Consider the following 15,794-nt stretch of genomic DNA (forward strand, 5'->3'; position numbering starts at 1 on the left):
TAGTAAAGTAATAAAAAAGGTGCTAGGGCCTTCACATTTTAATATAAGACCACTTATATTGCCCCGAGAAAAACGTCTTTCCAGCAATGCATTTCTGTTTAAAAGTGAAGCCGACTTTAAGGAAACTGGTGTAAGCTTGGTCTTTGTAAGCTGGTTTTCCCACGTTCAGTGTTGAAGTGAATGAAGCCTACTTGCCGTATGTGAACGATGCGATGCGAACGGGTCCCAATAACGCTGTCGCGTTCTACTCTTAAAGGCGAAGCTTAAGCGTCCTCCAATTTTTTAATTCATGCGGCCCAAATATTTAATGAAACTGAACTATATATTGCATTCCCCTTGGAAATTGCCGCAGGTGTTCAGTGGCTGTGAAGCGGTGCTTCTTAGCACGAGGTCGGAGGTTTGGTACCAGCCGCAACGGCCGCATTCCAATCGAGGCGGACTGAAGGAACCCTCGTACACCATAGAATGCACGTAAAATAATCAGACATGGTCATGTCCTCGGCTACGGAGTCCCTCACAACCCACTATGCAGTTTCTGGGCGTAAAACTCAAGTATTTAATTTTTAAAAAGTTTATTCCCATTAGGTTTTTCCGTCTGGGATGTGGCAAGATAGAGGGACGATGCGATGCGCGGTGGTACGGTGTCATTAAAATCCAAGGCACTTTACGTCGTTATGTTTATCCTATGTTTTGTAACAAAATTTTGTAACTCTTCAAGTTACACGCGGAAGAGCTTTCTCCAACTCCTCTCACAACCGCACGACCGCTAGCACCTTTTTCAACTAGCGCGAGCGAAACAACTCGCCGTCAATCACAATTCAATCGTGATCCCAAGCCGCAAGCACACCCTGCTGGACGTCGCCATATGTTCCGGTTATGAACGCACGAGTTTCGTCGTCCTTTCCGCTTCAGCATAGTTGGGAAACAAAGTCCACTCGGGCGGCTGCTCCATCGCTAACAATGACGAAGGACAATGGTGGCCTGCTATGGCCCTCTCGCGTGAAACTGCCCGAAGCAGGTTCCTGCGTTTCGGCGTCCTTTCCTAACTGCCTCGCGAGACGAACAGCAGGAAAGCGCACTTACGGTTCAGGTCGAGCGTGATGGAGACCGAGGCCGGTATGGTGATGTTGTTGTTGGCTGCCTGGCAAGTGAACGTGGCTAGCAGGTCGTTGCGCGTGATGGCTGCCACCTCGAGCTTGTTCTTGACCAGCGAGCCGTCCGGCGAGAAGAAGTACGACTCGTCCAGCTGAGCGTAGTCCTTCCACCAGGTAACGGCCGGCCGAGGCTTGCCTGCAATGCAACAAAGCAAGCTGGTGAAAGCCAGTCATGATTTCAAAGGTGTGCTTGTTTTGTCGTAGCAGCCTTTAAGATATGGCAACGTACCCACGAGGGGGAATCGGCGAAGGTTATTAATGTAAACATAACGCAATGCCTTCCTTCCCGCTAACGTAATGCTTTGTAGGACTTATATGAAATAATTACTACAAAAGTAATTGAAAAGCGCTCATGGCAAAAATTCAATGAAACTGCCAAATAACTAAGAAATGAAAATGCAATTTATATTAATGTAGGTGTCTCGCGTTTCATTTTTATGTGCGCTGCCCAAGAGTGGGTAATAATTAGGAGAAATGGTGTTTAACCTAAACGTACCTTGTAGAAATGATGTAATCATGCACAAACTGACATACTTCTTTTAGTCTATGGCCCAGGGCGCTCGCACCAATGTTGAAATATAAATTGCAGAAGGACTAAAACCCATACGCGAAAGGGATCGCTCTAAGTTTATCTTTCGTTCTAAGTTTTGTATTCGGGCAACAGAGGAGGAAACCTACGCTCGTCACTCCTTCTTATTCTTTTTATTACTGCATTTTTACTGCATCGCTCAGGAAATGCATTTCCTGGGAGCTTTCACTTCGTGCGAGAAGCGTTCTTTCCTATGGCTAAGGCGAAATAAAAAGCAGTCGTCGATCGGTAATACACGTTTTGAAGTGTTTCTATATCTGAACGTGCAAACACGTATAGACACGCGAGTCGTATGCTTCAACGTTTATTATTGTTTCTCTCGTTTATCTCACTGAAACGTGATGGTTCGGAAAGGTGCGCAAAGAACGTTTTAACGGATCATTTTGGCCTACTTATACCACCTTTCCGGGCATTTCTGGAAAGCTTGTTTGTGTCACGGTTCTACGTATCACTCCTACAATCGTGTCTAGTCAGGTATGTTAACCAGGCCCTTCGCTAGTTAAGTTCTGTTCGTGTGCAACGTTTCTGCTCGAAAAAAAAAAGATATATGAAATAAAAAGAAAACATGAAAAACTTGCAAGACGCGCCAATTTCCTTGCAGAGCGTTCCTTGAACACAAGAGCGTTCAAGGAACGCTCTTGTGTTCACGTGGAGATAGACAGTACTTTTTTAGCATCACCAAGTTTACCGTATTCGTTTGCAAGAGAAATGTTAGTCTGGAAAAGCGCGTAATGGGCGTGAGAATAATCATGCGCATGGATTTCTTGACGTTCTTTTGCAACCTGCATTTACGCACGCACATGCCAGGGGGCCCACTTTAGTTCTCACAGTACTTGTATTCCTTATATTGCAACGATGTGCAACAAATTCCTTTAGAGGAATAATGCACGAAGTAGGAACAACTGCTGACCACTTTACCGTTTAGGGTCTGTTCCAAGCGGACGACTACGCAAACACACGCAGTCCCCAGTATTACACCTTGTTGTACATCCAGTCTTTGCTTCATTCTGTTCACATTTTGCGAGATATGTTTGCGAGACAGTTGTAAGAGGCCCTTTGCAGAGGTACATAGTCTGAATAGGAGGCTAGTATCACCACAAAAAATCCTGGTTTTAAGACCGTCAGAACTCGCGCAACACAGTGCAGAACGCGCACTGTACAGTTTTTTGAAAAATTGGAAATATCTAAAGGTTATTAAATTTTTATATTGTAACTTTGATGACCAAGCTGTAATTGGCGAAGTGATTAATTTTTCTCAACAGTTTTATATATGCGTGTTTCGCGCATTCACTCATATTATCGTGTTTCTCCTGTCCTTCTAGGTGTTTTTGTGTGCGCTGTGTGTTCCACCAACGAGAGCCGCCATGTCTACGTCAACATGAACATACGAATGCTCGTAATTTGCTCGGAAACAGTTTCTTTTGGTGCGTGTGTGAACTTTAGAACTCTCCATGCTTTGTCTGACGATATTTTTTCAGCTCATCTATGAAATTAAGAGAACAGGAGCGGCCAGTGCCGTCTAACAGGCACCAACTTCTCATTGCATAAGTTCACTAAAATAAAAATAATATAAGAAAACAAGAAAAAAGAACGCGTGTGAGTCTAATTGATCACGTAGCCATGGTTTCAGTGGTTTACAATGGAGCGTACGTGCTAGTTACAGCCTTAAGATTCTTTCTCTTTCTTTTGTTTTTAAATGTAAACAGAAATTGATCGAGTGTGTTTAGCATTCTGGGGGGAGGCTACCAGAGAACCTGCATCAGAGGGCTTTGGAATACTTTTCACGTCTTTGAGATTCTTACGTGCACCTAAGCCAGGCTTTTAAAGCATTTCTGAATCTAATTACTCTGCAACGTGGTAATGGTTGCAGAGGATCTTACCCGCAGCGGAAGCGAGAAAGATGATCATCCAGAAAGATGTTGTGAGGTTGTGTTTATTTAACTCGCCCCTTTATTTGAGTTGAGCGCTTTTTTAATTAGAATGTCGCATTATTCGCCCTTGAAAAATTCATTTTCTCTGCTTACTTGAAATTATTGACTTCGCTAGAGAAAATTGAAGTACTGGTGCTGCTGCTCTCTATGTGGGTTCTTCATTTTTTGAAATCTTTGGAGTTGCACGCACTCTTCTTTCTTCGGCGGATCACTTGCGCGTGTCCTGTGCTAACAGGTCAAAAGTAAGTTTGCTTCAGTGATTTGTTCCCCGCGGAAAGGGGCCTAAGATTTTAATTTAGACATTAAGTTTATGACGTGCATTCACTGCTATATTTAGGTGCTACGGGAATATAAAAAAGTTTGTAGGAGTCCCTTATGCTACAACTAAGACGACTTGTAGGCGAAAGCTCGAGCGCCGCTAACTCAATGACACGACGAGCCCTTTTTACGCTTTATGCAACATCTTTTGACGTTTCCTTTATTTTCTTCACATTTTTTACACATTTTGTAGTAATTTTTTCAAGTCATCCTTATTTTACCAAACTTGGACCGTGACTCAGCACTTTTATTTTGTTGAGTAATCGTCACTCTGAACCCATATTTTCCAGTCATTTTTGCAGCTAACCTTTATTCACGAAACTCGGACCATGACTCAGCACTTTCTTTTTTGCTAGGTCTTCATCACTGTGAAACCACAATTGACAGTCAATTTTGCAAGTTATCATGTTTTTTTGCAAGTCACCCTTCCTGTGATTCACCAAACCTTCAATCTAACATATTTTTTTGCAAGTCACTCCCCTACTCCATAACCCCTTCATTCACTCTTAATTCAGTTGAGTCATAGTCATATTCTATTTTCGTTGAGTCATTGTCATTTTTGCTGAGTCATGATCATGACTACGACTTCGCTTAATTTTCGTCGGCACATCCTCGACACTTTTAACAACCGCGGTGAAGCTCCAAATGACATAGCCTAGCAGTTTAATGCAGCACTGTGACGGTTATCGCATACATCGTGACTCGGTTCCCGCACGTGCCATTTCTCTGCAGTCTCTGGCCCGAGAGGGCATCGCTTTCCTCGTCCTAACGAAGGTTTGCTCTAGTTAGGTGAGTAACCGCGGCGCGATCATCTTCTTTTGCGAGACCGCGAGTCTTACCAACTTCCACTTGGCACGTGAGTGTGAGCGGGTCTCCTTCGTTGTACGGCCCCACCAGTCCCTGCAGCTGCTTTCCGTCTTCGTCCAAGATAACAGGATCGCCGGGAGGCACTGCGTCGGGGGGAGAAAAGTGCTCGCTCATTATCTACGCAAAGCAGAGCGCAGCCGCAAGCAGCAGTTTCTCGCGTATAAGTTAACGCAAGACAGCCGCTCGGGCTGTAGGTCAACAAAGCAACACCGCCACGCCACCGACTCGTGGCTAAGCGCAATTAAGCGTTGTGAAAACTCTGTTTGCCACGAACTCGAGCAGCTGCGCAGAAGGTCCCCCTTTCTTCTTCCCACCTACACACATGGCACGATGCTCACTTGAGCAACGAAGGATATCAAGGACAGTCTCCCGAGAAAGCGGTAAGTGCACGGGAGAACTGTAAGTGGAGGAGAAGTCACGACGCGAGAATGAAATCTGCGGTTTTCCGCCGTGCGAAGGCATGATGTGAGCGATTGCGCAGATTCTGCCTGCTGCCCCGAAAAGTGGAGCTGCGCTGAGTGGCTCGGTTGAAAGTTTTTGGGGAAGACGAGCGGCGCTGAAGAATGCGGCCAGCGACCGGCTCTTTGCGACTTAATTCCCACAGCACGAGGGAAAAAAATAAGATGACTGTAGCGAAAACTTGAAGTAATTTATTTTATATGTGCGAGCACAAAGAAGACAACAACTGAGTTGAATTACGTATGAAGCTCTCGCAAAGGAAAATGGTACGGCGCTCTCCGAAGTTTGGTTATTTCGGCTTCAATATACGCACTGCACGGGCGTTTGCTTTGGTTTAGCGTCATGATGAACGCTTATATTCGCTGGGTATAACCTCTTTCTAACCTATAGTCCTGGTATAGAACGTGGTAGAGAGAGAGAGATAGAAAGAGAGAATAAGAGAGGAAAGCTCGGGAGATACTTTGCTCTGCAATAACTAATTATACGCTATTTTTTAGGGTGATTTCAGGCATCAGAATCCTTTTCTGATCAAGTGAAATATAGCTGTATAGCAAGCGAGTATAGGTTGAAGTATTGAATATAACAAAAATACGCAAAATACAAGCAAATGAATGCAGTAGTACGACAATATGTCAATGAGATGCTCAAGTTAGGCAACTCCAGACAGCTTAACAAGTATAAGCCCCTAACCACCATTATTACTATTACCACAAATACGGGATATACACGAGCCAGGGGTATGTGTATAAGAAGGGGTGTGTGCTCTGTCATACAGCTGACAGCTAATCAGATACAAGCCCCGCATGCATGATTATTTTGTATCGAACATTTAACCCTGACCGGTAAAAGGTCTTCTGTTCGAAATCTGCCGAGCGATATATGCTTCACAAATGCTGCTACTACAAATGAGTAATTTGCGACAAGCAGTTTCATATCTCCAAATGTATATTCGAAAGGTGCTAAGTCTGAGTTGTGCCGCGGCAAAAATGGCCAATCAATGGCCGCAGAAACCTCTTGATAATTTTATCACTTTTTTTTTCTCTTAAAACTCGGACGAAAGAAAAGGTTAATCGCAATTGACTACGAAACGTGTTGCTCCTAGGGCCAGACTAAATAATTTCGGCCATCGCGACTGTTGAAACGCCGCAGCAGTGACATTCAGTGCCATTTACCTTCTTCTCTGGATAAAAAGTTCGTAATTAAACGGAGCTTAAATTTCTGTGGGCATTTATATTTTCTTGCGCCGGCGCTCAGTTTCAGCTTGCTTCGCGCTGTTTACGCCATTTCCTATTTACTCGCCACGGTGGTTTAACGGCTACGGCTCTCTGCCAGTGAGAATAATGTGGAGGTCTGCAATATTCAGTCGCGAAGGTCGTAACGACGATAGAAGAGGAATGCTTAAATGTCTTTATATTGAAATGTTTGTGCATGTCGAACCCTAGGTGTTTGGAAATCTCAAATCTCTGTTGTGCGTGTGTGTGTGTTATCTGTGTTCAAAATAAATGCTGGTGCCCGTTAGGCATCGTCGGCTACTCCTCTAAATTCATAGGTGTGTGAAAGAGTGTGTGTTTGTGCTTTTCGTAAGATTGAAGTGTCCTCTCTTTAATGCCTGCAGGATTATACGCGGAGAAGTGTTGATGTGGCCCTGCGAGACAATAAAATCTGCTAAAATCTGCAACCTTGGGAGGATCCATGGTTGGAGCAGATATTTGTGTTATAACATTAAAGGGAAGGTACAGACTTTGATTAGAGAATTTCGTTTAAGACTAATCGTAAGCAATTTTCTTGCGAAGAGCTCCGCTACGCCTACTCGCTTGATTTTTCTCACAAGGCTTAGATGTCGCGACGGCGGCCGCATTTATTTATAGCTGAGTGATGGGCTAGTGACGCCTGACAAAGTTGGGCTTGACACGCGTGCGCGATAGATATTGTTTTTTTTTGTTTCGTCTTTTTTTCCTTGCCGACAATAACTTGGTCCCGTAAACCTGCGTTGTATGTCCACCATTTTTCTTAATTTTTGTTCGTTAATTTCCTCGACCACTTGAAAACAAAGTGCATTATGCCGTTGTGATGCGATGAACGTTTACACGCTACATGCATCGACGCCAAGACTGGAACTTTGTGTTTGAATATAAGTTAGTGTTTCATGCACTAGTCGACAGACGGATACCGTACCTTCACCCAGCAGACTTAATTGATGCTGGTGTGTCTCGCTTCTTGTCTGTCGTCTTTTAGCGCTGTTCTCTTGTCAAGACTTAATTGAGATCCGCGTCATTTTTCGCTGTTAGCTGTTGTACATATATAAGTGCTTCAAACAACGGCTAAATTAGGAGAGCTTTTGTGAATTTTATTTTCTTTAATCAATAGCGGTGCTTTGTGTTGTACTTCTCTGTTCTTTTTGCTTTGACTACTTGCTTTCGTCACTCGCAATAAATGTTGATTTCTCGTTCTGAAGTATTGAAGAGGCCAGGCCGTCTTCACTGAAGTTTTTGAGATGAGATATTTCTTATAGGCGTCCAAGTTATCAAAGCAGGACTCTGAAGCTTGCTATACGCATTAAACTACGACATTCGGTCGCTTAAACTTAGTCACTCGTCTGTGCGGCAGCGTAAGAATCGCGAAGTCGGAGCTTGTGCCGTCCCAACCTGCCCTTAACCACCCGGAAGCCTCGAAACTACCACCGTCAGTACCTGTGCTTACTCAATACACCCGTTGTTCGTTTTTTTTGTTCTCAAGTATGATGTTTTTCATCACTGAGAAAAATAATTAAAAACAAAAACAAAATAAAGTGTGCTTGTAAAGTTGTTTTTGTTCTTAACAAGAGCACCTAACAGAAAAGCACGCTTTACAGAAGGACTTTAATATGAAGAGCTGTTGAGCTTGTGACTCGTGTCGATCGGTGCTCAAACAAGGCACATCACTGCTATACACTTTTGTGGCAATACAACCCAAGGCATTGGACAAATTTTGAGTCACTGAAAATGCCTGGTCTGTTGATACGAGGTGAGCAGAATTCTGTCAGTGAGCGTACTGTTTGGCGGCAAAAGAACAGGGGATTGATAAGATACCGGCAAAATGACAAGGAATGAAGGGAGAGAAACCGAGCGAGACAATGGTAACTGCTTGTTTCAGCCCCCCCCCCCCCCCCTTCCTTCTCCAGGCCCCAAGCTGCTAGGAAATCATATATCGGAATACAGAACATTGAGTGACGGGCTGCGGCTCAACGTCTATGACGACGAAACCGGCGGGATGCCAACATAATTCGATAACATTCCACATAAATTCCATCACAAATGAATTTCAGCACCTGAGCAGCGAAAATATTTTCGAATGGATCACCGAGATTCAGAAATCTATGCATTTCACAATTCTAACTTTTCTTAGTATCTCTTTCTTTACTGTAGGTGTCTCGTTTGCTGCAATTACCGATGATTTTCTGGCTGCAACTGTTGTTATGTAGAATATGTTATTTTCCCTTATTTTATGGCCATTTGTACGTTGTTCTGCTCTTTCTCGCTGGGCTTGTGGCGCTAGAAACTCAGTCAAGCATAAGATGTATTGCATTTAGCTTCCGTTCCAAGATAATCACTATTTTTATTAATGGTCAGAGCTGTGAATCAAATCCTCAAACATTGCCTGTGCTGAAAAAAAATCCCCGTACAAAGCTTATAACGGTAACATAAATATTTATACAGACACAAATGAAAGAATGCGCGAAAAATAACTACTTTTAACTGGTTTCCGCATACGAAGTACAGTGCAAGAAGTCAAGCTGAGTTTTTTTTTAAGAAACAGCATGAGCTTCACGTGGGCGAGTTGGCGTAACATAAATAAATATAGCCCAGAATGAACGAGACGAAAAGAAGACAGGTACAATGGACGAAAATAAAAACTCTGGTTAGTTGAAAATCAGGAAAGCCGCAAGAAATATAGAAAGTTGTGTCCCAGGATACAGCAATTAAGATGATGAATAAGAGAAATTGAAAGAAAAAATATGTTGGACGGAATTTAAGTGTTAACTTGTGTTAAAACGGTGCGCTTCCGGCAAAAAGAAAGACAGTTTATTCATACAAACATTCATTGTCGATGTACCATGCGTTCGTGCAATATACTAAGCAGCAAATTTGTTATAGGGGCGAAGGAGATACGCTGGAGCTAATGAGCAAAGGTGATGCTTTAAATGAAGGTTTGCCGCGAAACACGTTTCTGATCAACTTATGGGAAGGGGTGAAATTTCACTGTGAGGCAAATCTGCGTGACTTTGCTTGCCTCGAATAGAAGTTCACAAACACGGGGCAAATGCCTTGGCGCAGTCGGTCTAGCGTGTCAGTCGAAGAAAAAAAAACTGACAGCAAGTGACTGACAAGGAATACAGATAACCAAAGAGGCATCACGACGGAAAGGGGTAAGGCAGACAGAAATTAGGTAGCCCAGAATGGTTCGCATGAAAACTAAGACTTCAAACACGGCGGAAGTCGCTCTACTCAGTTTATTCCACGCACGTGTAATTAATTCCCCCGCATTTAAATCTGGCAGCTAGAAGGACGCGCTAACAATCACGTCTTCTTCAAACGCCATCAAAAAATTTCCGATGAGGAGCAGGAGTGAAAATAAAGGAGAAATGAAGGAAACGCCAGAGTGGTCAAAGACAGAACCGATGGGACAAGCGGAATGCGAAACTCGTTTCGGGATTTCGTTCCTTAAAAGGAAGCGAGACGGAGAAGAACCAGGGCTGTGAAGGAGAAAAAGAGGCAGTAAATAAACAGCAGATTGAATCCGGGGTCCAGGCGCGCAGGCATCAAGCAAATGAAAAGGGGCCACGATTTCTGCTTAGAGCGTCGTTTCTGCAAACGACTTGAAAAACGGCGTCTGTGGAATGCCCCCGCAAGGGATGAACCGAAAGTAAATAGAAAGAGCGAGGACACGATGGGGGGGGGGGGGGGTCAGTTTCAAGGAGAAAATAACTAGCAATAACCAAAAGCACGATAATAACGAAGTAATAAAGAGCCACGACGAGACGCCATGAAGTTGGGAAAGATAAAAAAAAGAAAAAAAAGAAAGAAAAAAACGAAGAAGGAAAATAAAGTGGAAAGGGCAAGCGATCGAAGAGAGGTCGATGTCCAATTGAAACTCATCAGGCAGAGATTTGGGACGGGCGTGGAGGCGAGTCAGGCCGATCGAAGTGCTTTCTGTGTACTTGGACGGATGATGTGGCTGCTGCTGCTGCTGCCGCTGCTGCCGTTTCTGCAGCCACCGGTCGCCGCGCCAGCGCTTCATGTACGGGTGTCTCGGACTCTGGCGGACTCTAAAGGTTGGTAGCGGAGAGAAAGAGACGCAATAAAAATAAAAAAAAGCACATATATAATCATATTTGATAAAGGAACGATACTGAAGCGAAGGAGGATACACGTGTAAGTTGCGGGAAAATGTGGGTTTAAATATGCACGCCATGGATAGATGACAAACAAACGAGGGAAAGAAATGATGCACCGGGCCCCGAAAAAAAAAATAAGAACAAGTAGGGGACGCGATGGGGGCGAAAGGCAAAAGAGCAAGAGCGCGTCGGAATAGATGAAGATCGCCGGACTCTCCTGCTTTCGAAATCGAAAATCGATCCAAACACTCGGACTGTTTCAATCCACTTTGTAGCCCTTTTTTTTCTTGTTTTATTACTGCGGAAAGATTGTGTCCGATGTGAGCACAGGACGCCGGGGTTGCAGTGGTGGTTGCGGTGGCAGCGCGCTATATTATTACGCGGCACCTCTCTCAAGTGGAATGGACGCAGCGAGAGACCAGAGGCAGGCAGACACGGTCCAGCCGTCTAGTGTCCGGCAGTCACGCAATGCCAGCGGCACGCCAAGCCCCAACTGCACCCTCCCTAAGCCCCACCGCGGCCATCGTTCCGGCTACCGCAGCCCTCCCTCTCTCTCACCTACCCTTGCGCGCAGCAACGTCTTCGGGGTGCGGGATGGGATATGACGTGGCGCGTCGCCCCCAATTTGGGGGCTGCTGCGGAGAGACGCAGGGCGCTCAACGGCGCTCGCACGCCGCCGCGGGGGAAGAGAAGACACGGTTTGTTGCGCACTGGCGGATACATTTGTGGCGCGTCACGCGTTCGCGGGCCCGTGACCAGCATCGCGGCGAGCGTTGGGGGCGAGCCTGTCGCATTCCGCCTCCACTTGGGTTGGACGTAAGCGAGATTTGGAAGCCCCCCCTCCCCCGCGTGCCTCCGAGCTGGGTTATGACGGGCCGCGTCCGCACAGAGCTTGCGGTATGAACGGGTCGGTAACGCGTGCTATCGGCCAACTTTGCTACTCACTCCTTTCCTTCGCCCCCCCCCCCCTTCTTACGCTGTTGGAAGAGGGGGAGGGGGCACACTTAGAACAAAAACACGTCTCAGCACGTGTTTTGTTGTTTTGCCTTGGTTTTTGAAATGCGATAAGAAAAACCAAATATTTTCTTGTGAGCTTTCATTGTCCGACCACATTTGTTGGTGAGCTGCTACTTGGATGCCGGCGCTTCGTGTATAGCAGAGGAGATGGGCTTGAATTTAGACAGCTGTGCAAACGCTGATAAAAAACAAACAAACAGACAAAAAATGGATTGTTACAAAGATACTTGTTTGTCCTGAAAACCTGGAGCCGCAATTTTGTGCACAGAAGAAGAGAATAGGAAAATAGTGTTGCTCAACCCCCTTTGTCTTTCCTCGACACGCACGTTAAATAAAAACAAGCAGAAAGAAAATGTAAATAAATGTAGCGTTTACTCTGGAAAAGCAAACTTGCAATGGATAAAAAGAAGTTACTGCTTTTTATTTTTTTTTGCGTAGAGCGAGTATTTGAGCTCCGTTTATTGTGTTACGAGAAGCTTCCGTATAGTCATACAAACTGACGAGAAGGATTAGAAAAAACAAAATAGCCGTACCTTTTTTTATTTCGTAACTTAAGTAAGTAAACGTGGAACGTACTACGTATAGGCGACGAACATACGCACACTGGGGCACGTTTGTTTAATGCTGCGACACTAGTTTGACTATTCGATCACCTACAGGTAATTGGTCGCGTTATATTAAAAAAAATTCTTGAGGTAATTAAGGATTGCTCGCGAAGCGTTTCAGGAATAAAATAATAAATACACCAGGCGTGGAATAAATGAACGCTGAATGGAAAGTTAGCAGGCACAATGAAGTTAACACGAACGAGAGAAAAAGAAAGAAATAGAAGGAAGTGCCGCTTCGAAACGTTTACTTAGGTGCGCTACGGCTAAGGCTGAGAATGTGCTTGGTAATTGATAAATGCATCTTTAAAGTCACTCTTTCATGATAACTTTGTCACTGATCGATTCAACTTGGCGGCAACGGTGACGTGAGTTCCGTTACAGAGGCTTTCATTTCATTATTTTTTTTCTCTATCTCTCTGTTAAAGATTCTTACAGAAACTTGCTGGAAGAGTTTGAATTAAAAAAAAAAGAACAAGAACGTCGGTGGAATAATTAGAAGAGACAGAAACGTCAAGTTTCCAAGCGACGACTCGTCTTTCTCGAATCTGCAATTGCCAGGGAGCCGAAACTGGCGCTGCGGCCGAAATCTGACCCCTCCGAGGAGCGCCATCTTCTCGGAACGCCGTGCGCACCGCGAATGCGCTTCAAAGATGGCAGATTCGATCAGACCGCCGCCAAGGAAACGTGTGTGCAAGTGCGTCCGCCCGTCACAATGGGTGCTCGGACGATGATGCCTATAACCCCCCTTTCCCCTATAATCGAACCACGTGGAGAGGTGTTCCCGGTTTATGACGCGCCCATCGATTTCCAAGCCGCTCTCGTTCTGCCAAAGGAAGGAAGCAGAATTTCTATGTGTCATTAAACCTGTATGAGGGGGAAGCCTGCGGTGAAGTGCCTCGTCCGAGCATTATGGGGGCAGGAGAGAGAAGGCGTCGGTGGCGGCGGACGCGCGGGTTTCGCGTTTCTCCTTGCATGCGGAGATGCGGACGCAGAGAACGGTGAGAAGGGGAGGCAGGGTCTCGCAGCACCTGGCCGGTGCTGCGACCGAGCTTGCTGACGGCGATATTGAACTGCTGTTATGTTGCCCGTTTCTTGGCCTGTGTCTCCCGCCGAACGTGGCAGCTGGCTTCTTCGGAGCCAGTGCAGTCATGGCAGGGCTGTCTTGAAGGAGCACTGTGGAAAAGGGCCGGGTGAATTCTACGAAGGATCTCTCTCACTCCACTTAGCAAAAGGCGACAGCCGCGAACAGGACAAAAAACAAAATAAAGGCAAGGTCTCTTTCTCATATTTTTTTTAAAAAAAGGTCGCTTGTTTTCATATTGCTCATTACATATCGATAATACGAAAAAAAAAACAAGCTCAAAACAAAACAAGAAAGACATCTACATATATAACGAGAAAAAGGATACAGTAAGGGGAGAGAGAGAGTTATGTTTACCTATCTGACAACCAACTAGGCCGGTTTTAACGTAGTGCTTGGTTGTGTCGTTCTTTCTATGCTTACTGTGTATCCCAGTCTGACTACGTGAATTAAATATCTCCTGTTTATTGCATATATTATACTCATTTTCGTTCATGTGTGACTCGTTGCTGGTTAGAATGCTGGAGTCGTCAGATTTTCTCGCGGGTTGGCAGGTTCACAAAACGGGGTGCAATGTGCTTGGGTGAACGCAACGGCACACTGTTGAAAGCATCTCCAGCTAGCCAGAATATTTGTTGCCCGTGTGGTAAGGGACGCAGGTAATATATATCCAGTTTAACACCACCGGTGCTACGAAGGTGTTTGCAACTCAGGATCGCGTGGTCGTCGTTATTGGCGGAGTATAAAAAAAAACACAAAAGAACTGTGAGAAATGATATAAAAAGGAAGTTCCTTCCAACTGCATTGATGTGCTTCTGTCGATTGAAGCGCACGAAATCTTATTTCAGAGAAAAGAGACAACAATGCATAAAAAAGAAAAAAACGCTAAACCTTGCACTCGGCCGCGCAACGCTTGAAATAACGAAGCTGGGCGATCGTAGCCCAGCATTTTCCGGAAGTGCGCGCGAACTTTTCATCTTATTAGTCATGTTGATGATAATTTCTTTTCGCTCGTCTCGGACTTACGGCCGTCACGGCGGGTTGGATATAGCGCAGCTTGCAACACCGACACCATGTTCCAGGAGACCCGCTCCGTGAATGCGCCTCTCTCTCTCTCTCTCTCGCTCTCATAGCGCGCAAAACCTCTTCACCTCGCAGAGCACGAGCATACGAACGCGCCAGCTGTGGACGAAGACGATGACGCACGAACGCAATAACATGGTTCGCATAAATGCATGTTCTGCAAGCGTGGCATCCTTAAAAGGGTAAAAAACATGCCTGTTAGGGGAGGTGTCAAAAGCTTCTTCTTCAAACTGCATACTAATACGCTAGAATTAGAGACATATATGGAAGAAAAAGGAATGTTCGTACCTTGGGGCACTCACTGTTTTATTTGTAGGAAACCTGAGACAATTGAACACGTTTTTCTAGATGGTTGAGGAGGTTACTTCTTTTGGGATATTCTTCAAAGAACTTAAAAAAAGAAGACTTACCAATAGATAGCTATGGCATTAGATTTTTACCGGTCAATAACGACGAAGGCATTCCATTCGACATGATAATGCTCCTGGGCCTACATAGTATTTGGTTATCAAGAATGGCCGATCGTCATGCAGATCTTGACGCGAGGCCAATAAGGAGTTACTTTCGCGAATCTGTAAGCAGAATGGTTCAAGTGCATAAACTTCAAGAACCCGAACCAAGCTGGCTTCCCAGGTTAGAAGGGCTGATGTACATGCCCGAGTTTTGAGTGTTTCTCTTTTCAGCCCTTGATGGGCTGGTATGATTGTACACCGTATTTCTGTGTGAATTGAATAAAGGCAATAAAGAAAGCAAAAAAAAAAAAAAAAGGCTGCATAGCCCAGTGGTTACGACGCTCGCTTTGGGACCACGGGTACGCGGGTTCGAATCCCGCCTCGGCAAGAAAGCTTATTTTCTTTTATTTCTTAGTAGTTTCTTGATACGCACCACAAATTACGGCTGGCTTAAACAGCTTTGCTGTTAAAATCTACATGGTAGTAAACAGAATTGAAGAAAACGTCAAAGATTGCGTCCATTTCGAATGGACGCGTAGATCGTATGCAGAATTTTTTCACAAGCAGTCTGAACCCAGGGCGCATAAGCAGTCTAGAATATCAGTTTGTTCATCGCATGAGCTTATAACAATCCTCCTAAATCGATACCTTTGTTGCTTAGGTTTTTCGTTAAAGCCTTTCTATACCGACATACACCCCCCCCCCCTTCCCCTCCTCTTACCAGACAAAACAAAACAAAATGCAAAAAAGTTTTTTTTCTACGCTACGTTTTTCTACGTCATCGTATGAAGCCAGCGATCGCGTTATCAGCGCCTTACGGTATTGACGATCCTATGTGTACGGCACTTAGCCGTGCACTGC

At 44.9% G+C, this 15,794-nt stretch overlaps 1 protein-coding gene across 1 annotated transcript in view; it reads right to left on the reverse strand.

Moving 5' to 3' along the window:
* LOC119455699 (protein turtle homolog B-like) overlaps positions 1 to 15,794 on the reverse strand; it is a 298,519-nt gene that overhangs the window by 73,337 nt on the left and 209,388 nt on the right. The window contains exons 3-4 of the mRNA XM_037717123.2: positions 4,832 to 4,942; positions 1,084 to 1,290 (exon numbers count right to left, since the gene is read on the reverse strand). Coding sequence (XP_037573051.1) covers positions 1,084 to 1,290; positions 4,832 to 4,942 — 318 coding nt within the window. The remainder of the gene's footprint in view (positions 1 to 1,083; positions 1,291 to 4,831; positions 4,943 to 15,794) is intronic.

Source organism: Dermacentor silvarum, chromosome 6 (genome assembly GCF_013339745.2).
Source record: "Dermacentor silvarum isolate Dsil-2018 chromosome 6, BIME_Dsil_1.4, whole genome shotgun sequence".
Classification (NCBI taxonomy): domain Eukaryota; kingdom Metazoa; phylum Arthropoda; class Arachnida; order Ixodida; family Ixodidae; genus Dermacentor; species Dermacentor silvarum.